We start from the raw sequence: 23,761 nt of genomic DNA on the forward strand, positions 1-23,761 counted from the left end.
TGCCTGGGGATTTGCCCGGTGATCAGTGACGTAGACGAGACTAAAGTTCCCATTGGAGGACGGAGTTCGGCAGGGGCCAATCCCGGAGCCGGCCCGAGAGAAATCTCGGCGGAGGGCACCGAAGAGCCGGGAGATTACGGGGCGGGGACGCGCTGTCGCGCTGCTGGGCTCGTGGACGAACGAGACCCGGAACACACCGGAGCGGGAGACGAGCGCCACGGGGCGCTGGGTTCGCCGCCCGGAGCTCTGGACCCGTGAGTAGCGGGGGAATCCGATCCGAAAGGCCGCGGAATCGCGATCGCACACACGCGCCTCTAGGTCGAGGTGATTGAATGCGGCCGCCAGGCCCAGGGGCAGAGAGCCGGGCCAAGGCCGCCGGGGGAGCTGGGGAGGGGGCGAGTTCGCGGCGTCCTCCCCACCGGCCGAGCCCCTCCCGCTCGCTTGACCCTCCGTTCGCCCCTAACTGGAGAGTCTTGTTCCGTTTCTGTGTCCGACCCCTTCCAGTCCCCGGAGCCCCAAGTCCGCGGGACCCGGATGACGGTCTGGTGGTTTGGAGCGTTGTAGGTTGATGGCCAATCCCGCTGCATGATCAAAGTCAGGTTTCCTTTCCTTTTTTTTTCCTTTCCTTTTTTATTTTTTATTTGAACATCAGAGTAAATTGATGTTAGCCACATATACTTGGAACCGTGTCTTTTCCCTGCACATTTTCTGGCTATTCAGTCTCAGGAAAAATAAAGTGCATAAATTTAACTTTGTAAAGTAAGTGAGAGGGAAACACTTCAAAATGACCAGTAGATTCCAGATTTTGACACCAAACTGTGTGCTTCAAAAGAGGGAAGAATGACATTTGTTCATGCATGCCTGAACCTTCTGTTAGCTGAAATGATAACCTCCAGCATATTTTACCGTTTTAATTTAAAAAAAAATCACATTTTCTAAAAGGAGACTTTCTCTAGTCTTTCTCAAAACTGCGACTTTTAATATACTTGACTTTTAGAAGTTTTAGATTTATAAAATAATAGAGAAAATTAGTTCAGAATTCCCAGATAGTGCAAATCTGTTTTCCTTTTCTTCAACATTTCTACATCAGTCTGGCATATATTTGTATTGGTTCATTATTATTACTATTACTATTATTACTAGTGCTGGTACTGGGGCTTGAGCTCAAGGTCTGTGTGCTGCCCCTCAGCCTTTTTTCACTCAAGGCTAGCAACAATTTTGCCACAACTCTACTATCAGCTTTTTGGAGTTAAGAGTCTCATGGACTTTCCTGACCTGGCTGGTTTCAGATCCTCAGATCTCAGCCTCCTAAATTGCTAGGATTACAGGCGTGCGCCACTGGTCCCCAGCTTGGCTCATTATTATTGGCCTAAGCCAACAGTATATTCCGATTTTCTTTTTTTTTTTTTTTCTAACATCTTGGTTACCATATTGCATTTAGTTGCTATGTCTCTTGGCTGTGGCAGATTTCTCAGACTTTGGTTGACCTTGACAGTTTTGAGAAATACCATTATATCGGCTTTTCTTCATTGTAACAAATTCCTAAGATAATTAACTTACAAAGAGAAAAGCCTTTTTATTTTGGTGCATACTTTAGGAGGTTTCAGTCCAGAATCTGTTGGCCCTTGTTGGTTTAGGCCTGTAGTGGGGGAGGGGGCTCATGAGTGAACTCACCTCATAGACAGGAAACAAGAGGGAGAGAAATAGACGGGAGTCTCATAAGTCCCTTCTAGGGCACTATCCCAGAGACCTAAAAACTTCCCACTCAGCCACACCTCTTAAAATTTTCACAATCTCCCAATAGTACCGAGGTGAGGAGCAAGTCTTTTCCAATTGGACGTCTGAGGGATAACTGTAATCTAAACTATAGCCTGGGACATGTATATTGTTAGGGTGTCTTTCTATCAATATTTGATGTTTTCCTCCTCTAAAGCTGAGCTTATAGATTATTTAGAGGAGAATCATGGAAGAATTGCCATATTTATACCAAGGGTTTCATGCCATTATCATGATTTATGTCTGTCTTGATGTTGATCTCAATCCCCTTATTTTTTAGGTTTCTCCAAGTTACATATTGTATTACTACAAGTTGAATACTGTATTTCTCTCCCAGTGCATACTGTGTTCTTTAGCAGGAAGTCACATTGTTCACTCCATGTCTAAGAGTGAGGAGTTACTCTCCCTGCCTCAGGGCAAGAATTTGCATATATTACTTGGTGAAATTCTTCTTCATGAAAGATTTGTTCTTCTCCCGTATTCAATTATCCAGTTATTTGTTTATATCAGTATGGACTCAGATTTTAACCTTTTCTTTATAATCCAATATTTATTTTGTTGTTTACATTGTTACAGCTTTGAGCCAGGTGCTAGTGGGTCACTCCTGTAAAAATCCTAGCTACAACCTGCGCCGGTGACTCACACCTGTAATCCTAGCTACTCAGGAGGCTGAGATCTGAGGATCACGGTTCAAAGCCCAGGCAGAAAAGTCCATGAGACTCTTATCTCAGGAAAAAAGCAGGAAGTGGCGCTGTGGCTCAAGTGGTACAGCGCTCGCCTTGAGCTGAAGAGCACAGGGACAGCGCCCAAGCCCAGAGTTCAAGCCCCACGACCAACCCCCCCCCCCCAAAAAAAAATCCTAGCTACTCAGGAGGCTGAGATATGAGGATGGAGATTTGAAGCCATCTGAACAGGAAAATCTGTTGAACACTTATTTTTGTCCATCATGTGGCTTAAACTAAGGGTCTAGTGCTTTCTCTGATCTCTTTTGCTCAAGGCTAGTGCTCTTGAGGCACAGCTCCACTTAGTTTTCTGGTGGTTAATTGGAGATAAAAGTCTCACAGACTTTCCTGCCTGCGCTGGCTTTGAACCACTATCCTCAGGTTTCAGCCTCCTGAGTAGCTAGGATTTCAGGCCTGAGCCACCAGCGCCTGCTTCTGTGGGACTCTTTTTTTTTTTTTTTTCCCTTTGGGACTCTTACCTCCACTAAACTACCAAAAAAACTGAAAGTAGCGCTGTGGCTTAAGTGGTAGAGCAGTAACCTTGAGCAAAAGAAGTACTGGGATAGCACCTAGGCCCTGAGTTCAAACCCCAGGATGGGCACCCAAAAAAAAAAAAAAAAGTTACAGCTTTGGCCATGGATGCTCTTTCAAGTTGACATCTTGCTCCTCCTTTTATAATAGTGCTTTCTGTAGTAGTAGAAACAGTTTTACTTATGTGGAGGCTTATTTTTTTAAAAATTTTATTGTAAAGATGATGTATGTAATGACTCTTGAACTTCACACAAGCTGGTAAACTTGGCAAAACACTTTTTTTTATATTGTTGTGGGGCTTGAACTCAAGGCATGGGCACTGTCTCTGAGCTCTTATGCTCAAGGCTAGTGCTCTACCATGTTGAGCCACAACTCCACTTCTGATTTTCTGGCAGTTAATTGGGGATAAAAGTCTCATGGTCTTTCCTGCCCAGGTTAGCTTTGAACTTTGATCCTCATATCTCAGCCTCCTGAGTAGCTAGGATTACAGTGTTAGAATTACCAGTGCCCGGCAAAACACTATCTTTCTGTTAAAAGTTAAAGAAACGAAGGCCCAAGGACAGTGGTCATTTTTCTACAAGAGAAGAACCAGCTGGAATCAGACTTGGTCAGGCCTTACAGACACTGCAGACCTCAGGTAGAGCTTCTGAGTTGAGTTTTCTTGGAGGTAATTTCAGATTTAGAGGTTCCTCCTTCCCCAGGTCAGAAAAGAAAATACATGAAGTAACGTGTGTGTGTGTGGGGGGGGGGGGTAGAAATGGATTTTTGACCTTTCCCCAAAATTGTATTGTGTGTGTGTGTGTGTGTGTGTGTGTGTGTGTGTGTGTGTGTGTGTGTGTGTGTGTGTGTGTGTGTGTGTGTGTGTGTGTGTGTATGTGTGTATGTACGTGCACACGCGCACGCACAGAGGGAGACTGGAGGAGATGTAGGTAATTGTAGCAAAGATGTGAGCCCTAGGGCTGAAGCAGGTGTGTGATGTTGGAGATGGGACTGTAGTAAAAGACAGGGACAAGCTGGGTGATGGTGGCTCACGCCTGTAATCCTGGCTACTCAGGAGGCTCAGATCTAAAGATAGGTTCAAAACCAGCCTGAGCAGGAAAGTTCGTGAAACTCATATCTATTAACCACCAGAAAAACTGGAAGTGTTGTGGCTCAAATGAAAGAGCACTTACCTTGAGCTGAAAAGCTCAGGGATAGCACCCAGGCCCAGAGTTCAAGCACCATGAATGGGGAAAAAAAAAAAAAGGAGGGACAAGATGAGAAGAGGGAGAAGAGAAGTTCTAAACCAGTGGATGATACTGATTCAATAACAAACTTGCTTTGGGCCATATTCCTAGAGATTAAAAGAAAAATCAGTGAGGTATGGCCCTTAGGTCTACTTTCTGGTTGGGTGAGAAGACAGGTAAAATACCATTAGGAAGCAGGGTGGTCATGTTCTCACAGACACAAAGTGTTCCAGAGCTGCAGGAGCTTGAGTAGGGACACAGCAAAAACCTCAGTCAGGGGGACCAGTCCTGTTAAAGGTGGAGCTGGGCAGGGGAGGAGAGTGGGGAGTGAAGGGTGTTTTCCAAGTTCACCTAGCCACAGTGGGGTGAGGAAGGATTTGGGACTAGATGGATAAGTTGGGACCAGATTGTGTTGGGCTTTGTGAGCTTTGTGCGTGCGTGCGTGCGTGCGTGCGTACGTACGTGTGTGTGTGTGTGTGTGTGTGTGTGTGTGTGTGTATTGGGATTTGAACTCAGGGCCTGAGCACTGTCCCTGAGCTTTTGTGCTCAAGGCTAGTGCTCTACCACTTTGAGCAACAGTGTGTCATTTCCAGCTTTTTGGTAATGAGTCTCATGGACTTTCCTGAAGCTAAGATTACAAATAGGAGTTACCTCTCTTTTCACCCAATCAGAAAGTGGACCTAAGGGTCATGCCTCACTGATTTTTAATCTCTAGGAATATGGTAATTCACAGGTTTCACAGGTTTCCCTTGTGAGTTTTAAAATGAGAGAATAAAGGATGAGATCCACGTGTTAGGAAGGTGGTCCTGGGAACCCTGGTGAGACATGCTACACCTCAAATCTGAGAGGCCATTACTTTATATACCCTTATTTTCAGCTTCACATGGGAAAAATACTTTGTCAGTTAAATTATGATGTGTCATTGATTGTATTTCAGAGATACTGATATGTGATGGCATGAATGTCTTAGTGTTAATAAAAATTAGTAATTTCTAAGTCAGGCATCAGTGGCTCATGCCTATAATCTTAGCTCTCAGGAGACTGAGATCTGAGGATCCTGGTTCAAAGCCAGCCCAAGTAGGAAAGTCTGCGAGACTTTTATCTCCAATAAACTACTCAGAAAAAGCCAGAAATGGAGCTATGGCTCAAGTGGTAGAGTGCTTACCTTGAGCATAGAGAGGCTCAGAGATAGAGCCTAGGCCCTAAGTTCAAGGCCTAGGACCAGCAAAAAATAAAATAAAATAAATAAAAGTAACTTCTAGTGGCTGCAGTGGCTCAAGCTTGTAATCTTGGCTACTTTGGGAAGTGGAGATATGTCAGTTTCAGGCCTGCTTTGGCAAGAAGTTCAGGAGACTCCACTCAACCAATGGCAGGGTATAGTGGCAAGCAGAAGGCTGTGAGTTCAATCCCCAGTACAACCAAGATAGACATGTAAACCCCTAGTTGCTGGCATCTACTGGCTTAGATGCCCCCTTCTCCCAAGTATTAATAGTTACAATATCTCCATCTCTCACCTATGATTGTAGAGTTAGCTGACTCCATTTGTAATCTTTACAACACTAAATTTGATAAACTGCTGTTTCTCTTCTTGATAGTCATATTGTCAGAAATCAGCACAAAACCACCAGAGATTTCTTTCTTTATTCTTTTCCTTTGTTTGGTGCAGGTCCTGGGACTTGGAACTCAGAGACTGGATGTTGTCTCTCAGCTTTTTTGCTTGAGGCTAGTGCTCTACCACTTGAGTCACATCTCCACTTCCGGCCTTTTTTGCTGGTTAATTGTAGTTAAGAGTCTCATGGATTTTGTTGTCCGGGCTGGCTTGGAACTGCTATCCTCAGATCTCAGCCTCCTAATTGCTAGGTATGAGCCACCCGTACCTGACATAATAGTAAGATTTCTGACCCAAAGATTTCAACTGTTGATTCTGATTTGGATGCCTTTGATAACTTTATGTTGCATGGTAAATATACTGATGTACCTACCAGACGTTAATTTCAGTTTACCCCTATGAATGGCCTAGGTATTCTCCCTAGTATTTTGTCATGGTGATACTGAAGCCTAGAAAGGTCATGAATCTAGTCTTGGGCTGTGTAGCAGTTTTGCTGAGGCTAGGTGAAAAATTCAGGTTGCTTTAACCTTAACGTAGGACTGTTTACTGCAGGCTTGGGTTAGAATTACAGTTGAGGGCCCAAGAAGATTCTGCTTGTGTTTCCTCAGAATTCCTAAGGGAAGACCCAGGTGGCAGAGAGCAGGTTGGAGATCTGTCAGATCCGAGCAGACTGTCCTTCCTATGAGGACTCAGGGCCACTTTGTATGTGTTCACACACATACAAAATGTCATACAACCATAATGCAAGTGAACAAAATCAGCTCATCATCACATGAATGAACCTCATCAAGATGTCAAGAAAAAAAAAGAAAAAAAATGCAGTGATTATTCATTTCAGATTGAAAACTTGGAGATATATATATATATATATATATATATATATATATATATATATATATATGGTTTTGGTTGCATATTTAGGTCTAAAGCAAAGGGAAGGAACAATTATTATCTTTATAATTTATTCCATTAGAGCCATTTTTTCAGACCCAGACTTTTCCCTCCTGGGTTCTCTACCTTCCTGGGCCAATCTTGGATATCATGACCTACAGGTAATATGTAGCTTGCTGTTATTTTTTATTATTTATTTACTTATTTTTTTTGTCGGTTGTAGAGCTTGAACTCTGGGCCTGGGTGCTGTCCCTCAGCTCTTCAGCTCAAGGCCAGTGTTCTACCACTTGAACCACAGCACCACTTCCGGTTTTCTGGTGATTAATTGGAGATAAAAGTCTCACAGCCTTTCCTGCCTGGGCTGGCTTTGAACCCCAACCCTCAGATCTCAGCCTCCTGAGTAGCTAGGATTACAGGCGTGAGCCACCAGCTGTACTTGAAGGCCTTGCTAGTCATTTCCTATCTTGATGGAGAGGCGGATTGCTTGCATTCCTTCAGCACACACTTTGCATCGGATGTGCTCTGTCTGAACTTTATGTATTGGCATCTTCAGCCAACTTTTGTACTATTACATGGGAACTTAACACTGAAGTACAGGGTGCAGCAGGGGCGGGGAGCTGGGGTGAGGGAGTGCTTGTAGCCCCAGTCTGACAGGTCGAGACAGGGTTGCCAGATGGGATGGTGTTCAGCAGAGAACTCAAGCTGAAAGAGGGCTTTGCTATGCAGGAAAGGCATGGGATTCTAGGCAGAGAGAATAGTGTTTTCAAGGGTCTTGTGCAGGCAAAATTGTGGCATTTCTTTAAGGCGTGGAGAGGGGTTGGGTTTGGCTCTGGTTTGAGGTGGAGTTGGAGGGAGAGCGGGGCAGGAGATGAGCTGGGAGATGAGGGCTGGGCCTAAATTATCGTAGACTTTCAAAGGAAAAGAAGGGAAGGAATTTTGGCGTTATCTGGGCACCAGAAAACCATTTAATAGTTTTAACCAGAGTGGTTGCATGAGCACCCTGCCACTTTGTACTTCAGTGGGGTGTTTTTGAGGGACAAAGGGAGGAATGGCTGGAGTACTGGCAGCAGAGGTTTGAGTAAGTCTAGAAATCTTGAGGTTTTGCTAATCCCCACTGTCAGATCCTATGGAAGTCCTAAAGGATCTTTCAGTTACATCACTAGAGGTAATAGATCTAAGATTCACAGGGACTTTATTACCTTCACTTTATTACCTTTATTTTAGTATTATTTGGTTTTTAGTTTTGGCGATACTGGTGTTTGAACTTAGAGCTTCACATTTATTAGACACTCTACCACTTGAGCCACACCTCCAGCCCAGATTTGCTCTTTTGTTCTTGTGACCTGTCTGCCTGACCTACAGTAAGCACTTAATAAATAAATACCTCTTGACTGTTGAATGAATTGTGCTACTTGTTTGCTTCAGCTTTCATTAACTTCCCAGGGCTATTAGGATAAAGTTCAGAATTGTTATCCTGGCCCACAGTCTTGCATAATCTGTTCCTCCTATTTCTCTACCCTCCCCCTGCAAAATCCTGACAGTTTGCTCTATCCTTGCTGCTGATCCAATCCGTTCCTCCACTCAAGTCTGTCCTCTTCCTCTAGGCAATGGGTGGTCAGATCCCTCTTTCTCCTAAGGGTGGGGAGCAGTGGAGGGTGCTTCTCCCACCAGCTCTGCCTTCTAGTGCACCAAGGATCTCACCCTCACTTTCTTCATCTGTAAATAATGGGTTCTCTTCTTTCCTGACCAGACTATAGAATCACTTGGGGAGTTTCTGTTTGGTTTAAAATATCAAAGGCTGGCCCACCTCCACCATCTTGGTTCCTTTGGTCTAGGTATGTGTTGAAATTCCTAAATGATTCCTTATGTGTCATCACAGTTTCAAGTCATCCCACTAGATAATAAAGGATTTCTTCTTGTATTCCCTGGTGCAGAGCACAAAACAATCCTTAGGGGCTGGGAAGGTAGCTCAGTGTTAGAGTGCTTGCCTTGTATGCATGAGGCCCTGGGTTTGATTCCTCAGCACCACATAAGCAGAAAAAGCCGGAAGTGGTGCTGTGGCTCAAGTGGTAGAGTGCTTGCCTTGAGGCGAAGAGCTGAGGGACAGAGTTCAGGCCCCAAGACTGACAAAAACAAAAACAATATTCTTAGAGGTAAAAAGAGAGAGTTCATGATTCAAAAATCAGAAAAATATCCAGGTACCCATGTGGACAACTTCATTTTCTCACAAGGCAGGGTTGCCTAGAGGCAAGGAAACTTTAAAGGCTGGTCTCATCTATGTCTCATGATGGCTGTCTCTGAGCCCTGTGGGAATCGGCACTGTTGACAGTGGTGTCCAGAGGCTGGCCCTGATGGTGAGTGTGGCCTGTGCTGCCTTCACAGCACCATTGGTGCTTCCAGGGAATAGAAAGTGAAACCCACACAAAACCACAGAAATTGCACCATCCATCTCTTGTGACAGCCTGCTGCCTAGCCCACAGCCACAACCAGGTCATAAAATTTAAGAGTATAGTCACTGTAGCTTACATGTTCAGATCACTTGCTTTTTTGTCCTGAATTCTGTCCTCCAGGTTTGTTATAAGTGTCTCAGAAGTTTACTTCTAAGAGGATTTATTTTTTTCAGATTAAAATTTGAGTTTTAGGCCAGGCACCAGTCACTCACACCTGTCATCCTAGCTACTCTGGAGGCTGAGATCTGAGGATCGTGGTTCAAACCCAGCCTGGGCCGGAAAGTCTGTGAGACTCTTATCCACTTAAGCACCAGAAAACTGGAAGTGGTGCTCAAGTGGTAGAGCGATTACCTTGAGCTGAAGAGCTCAGGGACAGTGTCCAGGTCCAGAGTTCAAGTGTCATGACTGACAAAAATACAAATAAAATAAAATAAAATTGAAGTTTAATCTGGAGCCCCAAGGGTCCTTAAATGGGGCTCCACAGGGCCGAGAGTCCTAAATTCTGAGATGATTGTGGGAAAGGGAGGCCCAGGTACATGCTTGAGAAAATGGTAATCAAAAGAGCTCTATCCTGGAGGCTGGGGCCCAGACCCAAGCCCATGTACTATTCTAAGTATATGCATCTGAAGAGTCAGTGTTGCCTTTCTCTTCTCTCCCTCCTTCCCTCCTCCCCTCCCTCCCTCCCTCCCTCCTTTCTTTCTTTCTTTCTTTCTTTCTTTCTTTCTTTCTTTCTTTCTTCCTTCCTTCCTTCCTTCCTTCCTTCCTTTCTTTCTTTCTTCATTCCTTTCTTTTCTTTTTTTTGTGCTGGTCCTGGGTCTTGAACTCAGGGCTTGTGTACCATCTCTAAACTTTTGCTCAAAGCTAGCTCACTACCACCTGAGCCACAGCACTACTTCCAGCTTTTTCTGAGTAGTTTATTGGAAATCAAAATTGTGATCCTCAGATCTCAACCTCCTGAGTAACTAGGATTACAGTAGTGAGCAATCAGTGTCTTCTGAAATACCGCTTTGTGGCTTGTGGGAGCCCAAGGCAGCATGGAGCCCAGAGGAAGGTGCTAGCCGTGCAACATGAGAAGCTACAGTGTTGAGAGAGTTTAGCACATGTAGGGGCAAAAATCATCTGCTGTTGAGAAGAGCGAGGCTGGAATGTCTTTTCCCTGGGGATTGGGCCAGGGCGGAGTGGAGGCAGGGACCGCAAGTGTCTGCCTAACAAGGTGTGGATGTTCTCAGTAACACTTTCTCAGCTAGTTGATGTGGCTCACAGTGATTCTCACAGCCAAGAATTATGTTCAGCATCCACATGCTAAAATGTACTGCCAGAAATGACAGTGTCATGGCCTGCCAGTCTGGACAAATGCAGGTTAGATATTTATTCATTCCCTTGACTTTGTAGGGGAGAGGTAAATTGCTGGAAAAGGGAAACAGTAAAAGGTAGATCTGTCTGCGAGGAGTGGCAGGACACTGCAGGCTTTGTCCCTGGCAATGTCTTCCCTGGTTTGCAGAATTGTAACTGGTTTCTGGCTTACCAGAGGCACAAAACTCCCCCCATTGAGGGGTGTGGAACTTCAGGAGTATCCTAACATGTATGTACATATACACCATTGCCAGGAAGTTGCTAGTTTCTTGGTTATTGGGTTCCAGAGCCTACATTTTGAACCTGGGTTATTCAAGCAGTGGGTTTTATTAAGAGGCTTTATATTTTTGGTGGTTACAAACCCCTGCTTCCTTCTTGGGGCTTGAGCCCTGGGCCTCACACTTGTTTGATTTGCTTGCCCACTTTGCTGGCACTCTGCCACTTGAGCCACACACCTCCAGCTTGGCTTTTTTCTGGTTATTTTGCTTGGGCTGGGCCTTGAACTGCTCACTGATCTCAGCCTCCTGAGTAGCTAAGATTACAGGTGTGAGCCTTTTAAGAATATGAAAGAAAACTAAAGCCCCTTCTCCTAGGAAAAAAATTACTTTTTGTTTGTTGAGTCATTTCAAATGTAGTCATGAAGTTCTGAACAATGCAGCATCCTTTGCTGACAAATAGACTAGCATATATAATCTCAACCAATGCCATTAAGAAAGTAAGTTCCATTAAGAAAATAAGTTTGATTTTCAAATTTCTCCTAATGATCTCTAAACTATACTTTCATAGTTTTTTTAAGCCCCTCCCCCCCCAACCAGGATTCAGTCAAGAATGATCTCTCACATTTTGTTATTTTTTTCTCTGTTTTGAAAAGAGCAGGCCAGTTGTCTAGTGTAATGCCTCACATTCTGGATTTATCTGATTGTTTCCTCTTGGCGTGATCCTCTTTCAGCACTTTCACATACAGCCCTCATTTTCTGTGAGCTGGAAGTTAAATCCAAAGGATTCTTTAGGTTCTTTCAAGACAGTTTTGACAAGAAAATTTCATCGGTGCTGCTGTGAGATGCACATGGTTCTCCATCAGGAAACATGGCCGCTTGCCCTCTGGTGTCATGCTGGCTTTTGTCACTGAGTTAAGGTGAGCACTGGACTTCTCAGCATGCTACGTTAGGAAGTAATCCATTGGTGGTACCATGGGGAACCATCCTGTCCCCCCCAACTTTTCATCTAATACTTCTGATAGTTGTATTATTGATCATCTTTGTGTTATAATGACAGTGAAAAGGTGGTTCTTTCTTTCTCCCTTTTGTCTTTGGTTTGGTGGTAGTGTTTTTGTTTGTTGCTGGAGTCAAACCAGGGTCTCATGTATGCTAACCACATGTTCTACCACTGAGCTGTACTCATAATCTAGAATCTGCTTACTAGCTATATTCTCCTGTGATCCCTAGATTTCTACAGTAATTTGCATGCTGTTTCAAGAGGTCTCAGTCCATTGGAACCTGGGTTAAGGTTCCAATGAGCTGAGCTCTTCCATAGTCCTTTTATTCCAGTACATTTCAAAATAAATCCCCATCTCCAAAGACAACACTGTCTCTTCCCCAGTGAAAAACCTCAGCTTTTAAACTTTTAAGCTATTCAACAAAGTGGCAGGAAAGAGCACCAGAGCCCACAGAAATCACCCAGAACCATTTCCTTCTCCTCCTTTCAAACCCTTTTAAGTGAAAGAGCTGTTGAACCACCTTTATCCTCAAAAATAAAACCAGGAAACTGGAGCAGACACTTGCTTAACATTTCTGATATTCTTGAACCTTGATGCTACCTTATTTGCCAGTTAAATTTCTTGATCCCTTCCTTTGTGTTTTCCCCCCCATATTCATTATGTCTCTTAAAGTCACACATATCTAAATCCATGATTGCTTCCATTTGGAACTTAATATCAACAGTATAATAATTCCATATATTTGAATAGTACTTTCTCTTTATAAAGCATTTTTTATATATTATCACAATAGATCCTTAAAGAATAAATATGCTTGCCAGGCGCTAATGGCTCAGCTGTAATCTTAGCTACTCAGAAGACTGAGATCTGATAGATTGCAGTTCAAAGCCAGCCCGGGTAGGAAAGCCCATGAGACTCATCTCCAATTAAACACCAGAAAACCAGAAGTGGTGCTGTGGCTCAAGTGGTAGAGTGCTAGCCTTGAGCTGAAGAGCTCAGGGACAGTGCCCAAGCCCAGAGTTCAATCCCTACAACTGACACACACAAAAAAGAATAGATATTCTTACTTTATAAGTCTATTTATTTCTGGGTTATTAATGTCACTGTTGACAAGGGCCACTGAGCTCTATTGGGGCTCCATTGTGCTATCAGTAATAGTGTTGCCTGTGGTTCAAGCTTGCAGTTACCTTTGGGCCCCGTTGACTGCCTTCCATGCATCCATAGCAGAGCAGCCACCCCCACCCACCCTGAGGCCTAGTGTACCAGAGCACATATGGTACTGTAGCTGCTTCTGCTTATTTACTCTCTTGCCATTACTTTCAACTATGTGATTTGAACACTCACTAGATTTGGGAGTCGAGGGTCTGGGGTCTTCTAGGTTTCCTTTTGTGGACCAGGCTTAGGCTTAGCATGCATGACATAATTATTTCATATAACCTGATGAGAAACCTGAAGGCAAATATGGCTCTCCCCTTTGATAGATGGATAAATCAAGGCTCAAAGTACATAAGGTGGCTGGAGGAAGAGGAGACAGATTGTGTGGAGCCTTGTAACCTTGGTCAGAAATGGGTCAGAAAAAGGTTAGCAAGAGCAAAGTCCTTTGTGGACTGAGCTGTGCCTCCCTGTGCTCCCTGCAGCAGCATAGCAGCGGACAAGGCCGGCTGAATTGAGCGTTCCTCGGGGCTGGCCTCTCCGCCATGAGCTCAATTGGAACAGTCTGCTCTTGTGAGCAGCAGAGCAGAGCCGAGCAGCCAGGCCAGCTTAATGGGGGAGTCAGAGCTGAGAATGTATCCAGTATAACCAGGCTAGATTCTGCTGATAGGTTGAATTTAGAGAGCCCAGCTTTCTAGGGGGAGTGAATTGAACCCAAACCACAGAATAGCCCTGGGAAACACTTCTAAAAGGAGACAGCAACATACAGACCCTTGGTGCTTGTTTGGAGTTTGGGCTTAAAAAAAAAACCAAAAGCCGGGCGCTGGTGGCTCACGCCTGTAATCCTAGCTACTCAGGAGGCTGAGATCTGAGGATCGCGGTTCAAAGCCAGCCTGGGCAGGAAAGACCGCGAGACTCCTATCTCCAATAAACCACCAGAAAACCGGAAGTAGCGCTGTAGCTCAAGTGGTAGAGCGCTCGCCTTGAGCTGAAGAGCTGAGGGACAGCGCCCAGGCCCAGAGTTCAAGCCCCACGACCGACAAAAAAAAAAAAAAAAAAAACCAAAATATTTGCTGCTCTTAGTTCTTCACATCTGAAGGAGAGGAGCAAACTAAAGCAGTCTTTGGCTCCATCAGGACCATAGATGGACAGACAGTTTGTGCACTGCATGAGTAGGGAGCAAGCACCTTTAAACACTGATTTGAGTATATGTTAGAACCAGTTTCCAAGAGTCAGTGGCTGATCGTTCTGTTGTAATTGGTGCGCTGGAGCAACTCCTTGGCAAGCAGAAGGAAGGGGTCTTGCCAGGTATAGGCTCTAGGCAGCCCTGCTCTGCACCCTCCTCTTCACTCTGTCCGTTCCTCAGTTTTCTCATCTGTGGAATGAGGGGATTGGACTAGATTTCCTAATTGCACTTGACTCCCTGTCTGGTTTTTCAAGGAGGAGAAACCCCGCCAGTGAACAGAGGACCTCCTTCATTCCCCCTCCCTTGAACTTGAGCTAAGGCACCATGGCCACATCGGCCCCACTGCGCAGTCTGGAAGAAGAGGTGACCTGTTCCATCTGCCTCGATTACCTGCGGGACCCTGTGACCATTGACTGTGGCCATGTCTTCTGCCGAAGCTGCACCACAGATGTCCGCCCTGTCTCAGGAAACCGCCCAGTCTGCCCGCTCTGTAAGAAGCCTTTCAAGAAGGAGAACATCCGGCCCGTGTGGCAGCTGGCCAGTCTGGTAGAGAACATTGAGCGTCTGAAGGTGGACAAGGGCCGGCAGCCAGGAGAAGCGTCCCGTGAGCAGCAGGATGTGAAGCTGTGTGAGAGGCACCATGAGAAACTGCACTACTACTGCGAGGACGACGGCAAGTTGCTGTGTGTGATGTGCCGCGAGTCCCGGGAGCACCGGCCCCACACGGCCGTCCTCGTGGAGAAGGCCGCCCTGCCCCAGAGGGTAAGTCCTTCCTCAGGACGCTGCCCTGCACTCCCCCAGGGGCCTGGCCTAGACCCCTCTGAAGGGTTCTTCTAGCTGAGGACACAGGCTGAGTCCTCGCTCAGAGCATCCATCTGTCTCCACTGCTTGTCTTTCCACAGGAAAAAATCCTGAACCACCTGAGCATCCTAAGGCGAGACAGAGACAAAATTCAGGGCTTCCAAGCAAAGGGAGAGGCTGATATCCTGGCCGCGCTGGTGAGTGGGCTGCTAAGATCATGGTTCACCTGGGCAGGGGTGGGCAGGGTGAGCCAGGCAATAGATGGCAGCTGGGAGAGATTTCTAGGCATGGCTCAAGGAAGGATGAATGTGGGGCTGGTAGCTGGTGGACCTGGGATTTTAGCTATATGAGCTAGCTGTGTGCTTCAGGCTTTGGGTCTATTTCTCATCTGACCCATGAGTGAGTAGTCAAACTGCAAGGGTCCTGGTCCCCTCACACCCCCCAGTGACTCTCACTTCAGCTGCAGGGCCCATGTGTAGAAGGTGCATCTTTTTGCCAGAGGAGTAAGGAGGGCCTAACTTGACTCTCAAAGAAGTAAGGGAAAGACTTGATTTCCTGAATGGAGGGCAGCTAGAGGGTGTGGAAGGAGGGAGCTGGCTATAGGTCCAAACTGAGAGTGAAAGGGAGACTAGCTTTGATTGTCTAGTGACGTCCAAGCCCATGGTTGCTGTAGGTGGAAAATAGGCAGTGTCTTATGTGCTTGATTAGTGATGGATTTCAGGGGGAAAGAGTGGGTAAGATGGTTCCAGTTTTGTGCTGGGAAAGTGTACATGAAGGAATGTTTGGGCCAGACTCAGCAAATAGGTCTAGGCCCTGGGAAGGGGCAGATGGGGACAGGCAGCTGGAGATAGCTATCAGGTCAAGGGCACCCTCAAGCCCTGGCATGAATGGGTGCCTGTAATTGAGCATCAGTCAGCAAGACTGGAGACTCAGGCAGACCCTGGACTTGGCAGGGGGATTTGGAGGCAGGAAAGGACACCATCTCTGAGCACCCCAGTCCAGTTTTACTGAGGAGACAGGAGTCTGCCCCACATAGCAGGATCGGCTTCTGCAGTATTATGGGATGCCGAAGGGAAGATTGACCAGTTTTTAACCAGTTTTTAGATGACATCAATGAAGCAAAGCTTACTGAAAGGGGGCAACACAGATGTGGTCCAGGAAGGGAAAAGTATGTTGGCTTATGAGTATGATGCAGGAGATTCCTGCCAGAACCCCAGAACCCCACACAGAACCACCTGTAACCATAGAGGCTCAACCTCAGCAGAGTTGGTTCTGGAAACAGTGGAGGGAGCTGTACCGCACTAGTGGAGTCTTTGGGAAGAGGAGGGTAGACCAGCAGCACACAGTGGCTTCCCCATGTCAAAGGCTAAATAACCCATGAGTGAGGGTCACAGGGAAAGAGCCAGCCCTGGTCCGAGAGGCCTCCTGCACCCCTAGGCACCCTTCTTCCTTTCCATTCCTGCAGAAGAAGCTGCAGGAGCAGAGGCAGTACATCGTGGCAGAGTTTAAGCAGGGACACCAGTTCCTGAAGAAGCGGGAGCAGCATCTTCTGGACCAGCTGGCCACCCTGGAGCAGCTGCTCACAGAGGGCAGGGAGAAGTTCAAGACCCGGGGTGTTGGGGAGCTTGCCCGGCTGACCGTGGTCATCTCTGAGCTGGAGGGCAAGGCACGACAGCCAGCTGCTGAGCTCATGCTGGTGAGAGGCTGGGCATGGTGGGGGACTGGGGGTCCAGGGCAGGGGGCAGATTGCCACTCCTCTGAAGGCAAGATATAACTCTGACTTGTCTACTCTGCAGTAAAGCCCTGCTGTTCTTCCTGTATCTTCTAGAACAGTCCTGTGCAGCCACACTTTGGTCATTCTGTTTGTTTTCTAAGTTCTCAGCCTTTTTTGTGTGTGTGTGTGCCAGTTCTGGGGCTTAAACTTAGGGACTTGAGTTGCCTTTTTTTTTTGACCAGTTGTGGGGCTTGAACTCAGGACCTGGGTGCAGTCCTTGAGCTTTTCTGCTCAAGCCTCATGCTCTGCCACTTTGAGCCACAGTACCATTTCCAGTTTTCTGATAATTAATTGGAGATAAGAGTCTCATGGACTTTCCTGTTCTGGCTGGCTCAAATTTCGGTCTCCTGAATAGCTACAGATGTGAGCCACCAGTACCAGGCTTTTTTTGCTCAAGGATAGTGCTCTACCACTTGAGCCACAGCACTACTTCTAGCTTTTTCTGAGTAGTTAGTTGGAAATAAGAATTTCATGGACTTTACTGCCCGGGCTAGCTTTGAACTATGATCCTTCCATCTCAGCCTCCCTGAGTAGCTAGGATTACAGATGTGAGCCACCAAATGCTCAGCTAGTTCTTATCCCCTTAAGGACATCAGCTTCCCTCTCCTTGTCCCCCTTCACCCTATTCTCGTTTTCTTTTTTCCGTAGTGCTTATCACTTACTACATAATTATATTTGTTATGTTGTTTATTGTCTGCTTCCTCTGCTAGGATGTCAGCTCTACACAGGTAGGGAATTGTGTCTTTTTTTTACCTCTGTCTCCCAAGCTTCTAGACCAGTGCCTGGCATGTAGGAAAGATTAATAATTAATAAAGATATGTGGAATGAGTGGAAAAAATTCAATTAATATTGAGCACTGTGGTGGCTGGACTCAGAAAAGAGGATCTAAACAGCATTTCCTAAGAGCCCCCTTCCTCTTACCCTGTCCTTCACTATCTTCCCTCACGTAGACAGTGCCGCCATTCTCCCTCCTGCTCAAGCCATGGCCTGTCCCCCATTATCCTTGGCTAGCAAGACCACTTGAGTCTGTCTCAAATATCCTAGGAGTGTGTAGCTTCTCTTCCGTCTCTACTGCCATCACCCTAGTTGTGGCCATCTGCATCTCCCTGGCCTACAGCAGCCACTTCTAGACTGACCTCTCTTCTTCCATTCCAGCTGCAGTCTAGTAGCTCAAACAAAGCAAGTGTATTTGTTGTGTTAGTAGCAGTTCAGAAGTAGAGGCTTCTGAAGACATCTGTCAGGTCATCAGGGGAGCTGGGTTACTTCTGATTGTTCCACCAGTGTCTAGGGATGTTGTCCTCATCACCAAAATTGTCCAAAATTCAGGAGAAAAGAGGAACTGGCAATTTTTTCTTAAAGGACAAAACCTAGAAATTGAAGTCGTTGCTGTTTTTCACATCCCATTGGCTGGAATGTAGTCACATGACCAGATATAATTGAGAGAACCTGGGAAAATGTTTTCTGGATGGTACCAGTTATAACTCTAGGAGTTTTGACTATTAAACAGGAGAAAGGAGGATACATTCTAGAAGTCCTTTATTAGCCTTATGGAAAGCAAATCACACATATCTTTCCCTTGCTTGAAACCCTTTGGTGGCTTTCTAGTTAACATGGAACAAAATTCAAAAGTCCTACCACCCATGCCTTCGGTGAGCTTGCTCTTCCTCCTTTCCCATTCGCTTTCCCGTTTCTTACCAGTCTTTACTTGGCCGTGTCTTCTTTTACCTCTAGTTACTTGTAACTATCCTTATACTTCCTTTGTTTGTGTCTCCATTGCTTTACTAGAATGTCCCCTGCTGTGTCCCTCCCTCTAAAAAAGTGTTGATTGTGTACAAATGCAGTCTTATTTGATCACATTAATGCTTGTGTTTTCTTTTCTTCTAGGATACTAGAGACTTCGTCAACAGGTAAATGAGCTTCCTATGTGTGTTGTGTTTTATTCCCCTATCGTGTTGCTTCTCCCTGACCATGGTTTATGCTAGTGAGTGGGGAGTAATATTGTGCCAAAGGTACCTACATCTCTGGTTAATCCTGAGTACGTCCTTGGAGATTGGTGGTTGATCTGCCCTTGTGCACACTCTGTAGAACCCCAGCTCCTGGGCCCACTGCCTTTGCTTGAGTTGTGGGCAGGGTGGGAAGAGGAGAAACCTGGTATAGATGGAGTCTGTCACTGGATCCCTGTTTTTTTTTTTTATTTTTTTTTATTTTTTTGGGGTCCAGTCGTGGGGCCTGAACTCTGGGCCTGGGCACTATCCCTCAGCTCTTCAGCTCAAGGCTAGCACTCTACCACTTGAGCCACAGCACCACTTCTGGCTTTTTTCTTTTTGCTTATGTGGTGCTGAGGAATCGAACCCAGGGCCTCAGGCATGCAAGGCAAGCGCTCTACCACTGAGCCACCTTCCCAGCCCCTTGTTTTATGTTTTTATTTATTTTTAAATTTTTTTCTTCGTGCCGGTCCTGGGGTTTGATCTCAGGGTTTGGGCTCTGTCCCTGAGCTTCTTTTGCTCAAGGCTAGTGCTCTACCACTTAAGCTATAGTTCCACTTCTGGCTTTTGTGGTAATTTATTGGAGATAAAAGTCTCACAGACTTTACTGCCTGGGTTGGCTTTGAACCACCAGCCTCAGATTTCAGCTTCCTGAGTATCTAGGATTACAGGTATGAGCCACTGGCATCCAGCGGGAGATAGAATCTTTAATTAATCTTTATAATTGTCATGTGGGTAAGCAAGAAGAGTCTAGTCACAGGTTATTATGTGTCCATCATTTCCTCAGGTATCCACGGAAGAAGTTCTGGATTGGGAAACCCATCCCTCACATGGTTAAAAGAAAGACAGGAGAATTCTCGGATAAGCTTCTCTCTCTGCAGCGAGGCCTGACACAATTCCAAGGTAAGGTTGGAAAGCACCCATCAGGATGGGCCACTGTGTAGAACCAGGCCACTTGGCTATTCAGTGTCCTCTTTCCCCATTTCCCTCTTCAGAGAGTTTGCTGCCTCTTCCTTCTTGCCATCCGGGATGGAACTTTGTCAGATACTTAATACCATCCAAGTAAAAAGTGGGCCCATATTTGGTGGGCTTGAAAGTCACTACTGTCCTTTCGATTTTTTTTCCCCCTTAGGAAAACTGCTGAGAGACTTGGAATATAAGACAGGTGAGTCTATAAATATTCTTCCCAGATTTACCTCAAATAAAGAAAAGTCCCCCTAAAGAAATTCTCCCTTGGCATTTCTCCTACTCTCCATGGACTTGCTCGATGGTCAACCCTTCTGTGTACCATGTTTGGTTATTTGATCCTATACCATCAGTCCTTTTTCTATGGCTGAGTTTCTTCTCATTGCTTGACTATGTGCTCCTATATTGAGAGAAATAGCAGTAGCACCCTAAGTCCAGAAGTCTCTTGCTGAGCCCCCTACTGTGTACCCATAACCCCTGCTTCCCAGTTCTGCTCCACCACATAGCTCCAAGAGACACAAGTCACATAGTCCAAGAGGTAAATAGCATCCCTTGGCTTTTGCAGTGTGACAGCCTTGCCACGGAGATCGGGGGACCCTTTCCAGCTCACTAGTGATACTTACTTTCTTTCCTTGTCCCCACAGTAAGTGTCACCCTGGACCCACAGTCAGCCAGCGGGTATCTGCAGCTGTCAGAAGACTGGAAATGTGTGACCTACACCAGCCTGTACCAGGGCTCCTCCCTGTATCCCCAACAGTTTGATTGTGAGCCAGGGGTGCTAGGCAGTAAGGGCTTCACCTGGGGCAAGGTGTACTGGGAAGTGGAGGTGGAAAGGGAGGGCTGGTCTGAGGATGAAGATGATGGAGAGGAGGAGGAGCAAGGAGAGGAGGAGGAAGAAGAAGAGGAAGCTGGCTATGAGGACGGATATGATGAGTGGGAAACAGACGAAGATGAGGAATCGTTGGGGGATGAAGAAGAGGAGGAGGAGGAAGAAGAGGAGGAAGTTCTGGAAAGCTGCATGGTGGGGGTGGCCAGAGACACTGTGAAGAGAAAGGGAGACCTCTCGCTGCGGCCAGAGGATGGCGTGTGGGCGCTGCGCCTCTCCTCTTCAGGCATCTGGGCCAACACCAGCCCCGAGGCCCAACTTTTCCCAGCGCTGCGGCCCCGGAGAGTGGGTATCGCCCTGGATTACGAAGGAGGCACCGTGACTTTCACTAATGCAGAGTCACAGGAACTCATCTACACGTTTACCACCACCTTCACCCGACGGCTGGTCCCCTTCCTGTGGCTTAAGTGGCCAGGAACACGTCTCCTTCTGAGACCTTAAGTCCCAGCACTAGCCTGGGCCCCACACCCAAAGAAGCTTTACTTCTATGGGCTTCCAGGACGCTGTGATGGAGAAGTGGTGCCTGGTTCGAGCACCTGGAGCAGGGGAGAGGAAGGACCCAAATCCACTGTCACCTACCTCCCCATGGCGGTGGTTCGAGCCTCACTCAGTGCTGTTGTACTGCCCTAATTGGGCTCTTCCCCACCCTGCTGGTTTCCATGGGACCTTCTGCCCCTGAAGACCATGAGAACTCTCTTCCTCATGCTGGACCACCCTTTGCCCCAGCTCGCGTGGTGGAATAAGGAGCTGAGGCAGCATTTTCTGGTTCAATGTGGCATTCTGTGCCAGCTGGCCTGGGAAATGAGGATTGCTTATACCTGAGGCTGTTTGCTGTTTTCAGACCCCCTATAGGTTCCCCTTGCTTGAATTCACTCTTGCCAATCTTCCATTTTAAGCAGACCTCCTCTTACCCTAACTCAGCTAGACGCTACATGAAAATGCTGGAAATACTGACTCCAAATCCACTGAGGTTCCCGTGTCATTTCAGTTGACCACCTGGAGCCAATGGGGATTATTTGATGAAGCTCAGTAAAGGCTGCTCCAGAGTTTGAGCGTCGCAAGATTGCCACAGGCGGTGAGGTGGGGTTCTCTGGAGCTACCTGTGGTTTTAGAGGAAGGATCTAGATATATGTGACTTTGGGGGGTAATATGCAATCTATAAAACATTCCCTCTGCAGATTAGTCTTTGTGACATATCACTCAATCTGGGAATCTAAAAACACCAGGTCAGATACCCAGGTGAGTAAAATCTCTTCTGCCTTGGAGGATCTGATCAATATCTCCAGGACTTCTGCCACCAGCCCTCTTCAGTGGCCGGGCTCTTTTTTAGAAGAGGGAAGGAAGGCAGAGGAGTCGACAACAGGGCCCTCGATCTTCATGTCAGGAAAGATCTCAAGTGTCTTTGTACTGCCTGTGGGTCCAACCCCCATCCCAGACCAATCCAGTCACCTGTAGTGACACAGTTGAACACAGGCTCCTGCTCCAGCCAAAGTCAGGTCCCGGTTTTTGTCCTTATCCATTCCAGTTGTTCTACCTGTTTCCTGTTTATCCAAGTTTTGACTCCTCCCCCCTGCTCTGAGAGACTGCTCCCAGCCACTCTGCATCTGGGTGGTATCTTAGCCACCACACTGTCCCGGAGTTGCCCACGTTGTATATATCACATGCTGCCTGAGTCCCACATACATCTTACTTCTGCCTCTAGTTTTGTAAGCTCCTGGAAGGTGGATGCCATCTCTTAATACTTGTATTCTCCAAGGCACCTAGTGCAGTGCTGGGCGCAGAGTAGGTGCTCAATAAAGACTTGTTTAATGAACAGACTGGAGAGATGAATGTTTACTTGTAATTTTTACTTTTTCCTGGTCAGTCTTGGTGAAAGGCTTTGTCAGCATGACAAAGGGAGGGAAATTGGTGCTTTTCGAAGCTGACTGAACAAGAAGTTTTACCAGTATGTGATAAGAAAACAGTTCATTCAGGTATCACCAGAGCAATTATTACCAAGCAAGGACACATTGTTTAACAAAGCAGTTTAACAATTTATAGAAATTTTACCAGATTATCACATTGTCAATATCTGAGGTTGAAGAATTTTTTTTTTTTTTGCTGGTCATGGGACCTGAACTTAGCCTGGGCACTGTTCCTCAGCTCTTCACCTCAAGGCTAGCGCTCAACCACTTGAGCCACAGTGCCACTTCCGGCTTTTTCTGCTTATGTGGTACTGAGGAATCGAACCCAGGGCCTCATGAATGCAAGGCAACCGTTCTACCACTGAGCCACCTTCCCAGCCCCAGTTGAAGAATCTTGAGAGGATCTTGTGTCATAAATAACATTTGTAAGAACAGGGTGGGTTATAGTCACAAGTTGTCACTATACTGTACCTGAACTAGTAGTGTTCTTATCAGTGCTCTTGGCAGGACACCGAGAACATGCTAGCCCAGACAGCATGGCTCACTGCTTCCTGACCTTCTTTGATGAGCAACTGCAACTTAGGGGGGCTGGCTTTCCCATGACTAGGCACAGGAATTCTGCTGGTCGATGGCAAGATAAAAGAGCGGTCTTTAAAACAACATATGGCAGAAGGAATCTCGAAGCCATCAATATGGTGCATGGAATGTTTTACTTTGATAGCAGTATTGATGGTTTTGCTTTTGTACCCATGTCTTGGTCCTTTTCAACAAGACATTTTCCAATATGTTAAAAGTTCAAGGTTCTAGGTTATATGCATGAGATGAATCTTGTTACTATGCAAATATGCTCTATTAGAATTTTGTTTCATGGTTCTAGTACTTTATATTAGCATTTTGTCACAAAGTATGAATAAGTGATAGGCAAATCTGAATTAAAAAATGTGTGACTAAGCCGGGTGCTGGTGACTCACACCTGTAATCTTAGCTACTTAGGAGGCTGAGATCTGAGGATCACCATTCAAAGCCAGCCCAGGAAGGAAAGTCTGTGAGACTCTCATCTCCAATAAACCACTAGAAAACCAGAAGTGGCACTGTGGCTCAAGAGGTAGAGTTGCTCGTCTTGAGCTGAAAAGCTGAATGACAGTGCCCAGGCCCAGAGTTCGACTCACAACCAACCAGAAAGAAGTGTAACTAAAATGTTGTTATATCCCTTTTTTTGGATGCCAGTACTGGAGCTTGAACTCAGAGCCTGGGACCATTGTCCCTGAGCCTTTTTGCTCAAGGATAGCACTTTACCACTTGAGCTAGAGCTCCATTCTAGCTGTTTGCTGAT

The 23,761-nt window shown here is 46.2% G+C and overlaps 1 protein-coding gene across 3 annotated transcripts; it reads left to right on the forward strand.

Moving 5' to 3' along the window:
- Positions 1 to 122: 122 nt before the first annotated feature.
- LOC138828296 (tripartite motif-containing protein 26) lies at positions 123 to 22,339 on the forward strand. Of its 3 annotated transcripts, XM_070024301.1 has the most exons (9): positions 123 to 254; positions 11,508 to 11,693; positions 14,367 to 14,874; positions 15,015 to 15,110; positions 16,379 to 16,609; positions 18,572 to 18,594; positions 19,460 to 19,575; positions 19,805 to 19,837; positions 20,283 to 22,339. In XM_070024301.1, the coding sequence occupies exons 3-9, from the start codon at positions 14,437 to 14,439 to the stop codon at positions 20,963 to 20,965; spliced, it is 1,620 nt and encodes a 539-aa protein (XP_069880402.1). In that variant the 5' UTR covers positions 123 to 254; positions 11,508 to 11,693; positions 14,367 to 14,436; the 3' UTR covers positions 20,966 to 22,339. The 3 variants fall into 3 exon arrangements, with proteins under 3 accessions (XP_069880402.1, XP_069880401.1, XP_069880403.1); XM_070024300.1 differs by lacking the exon at positions 11,508 to 11,693; XM_070024302.1 differs by lacking the exons at positions 123 to 254; positions 11,508 to 11,693 and adding an exon at positions 306 to 324.
- Positions 22,340 to 23,761: the final 1,422 nt, after the last annotated feature.

This window comes from Dipodomys merriami, unplaced genomic scaffold, assembly GCF_024711535.1.
Source record: "Dipodomys merriami isolate MVZ:Mamm:240054 unplaced genomic scaffold, mDipMer1.0.p SCAF_16, whole genome shotgun sequence".
Lineage (NCBI taxonomy): Eukaryota > Metazoa > Chordata > Mammalia > Rodentia > Heteromyidae > Dipodomys > Dipodomys merriami.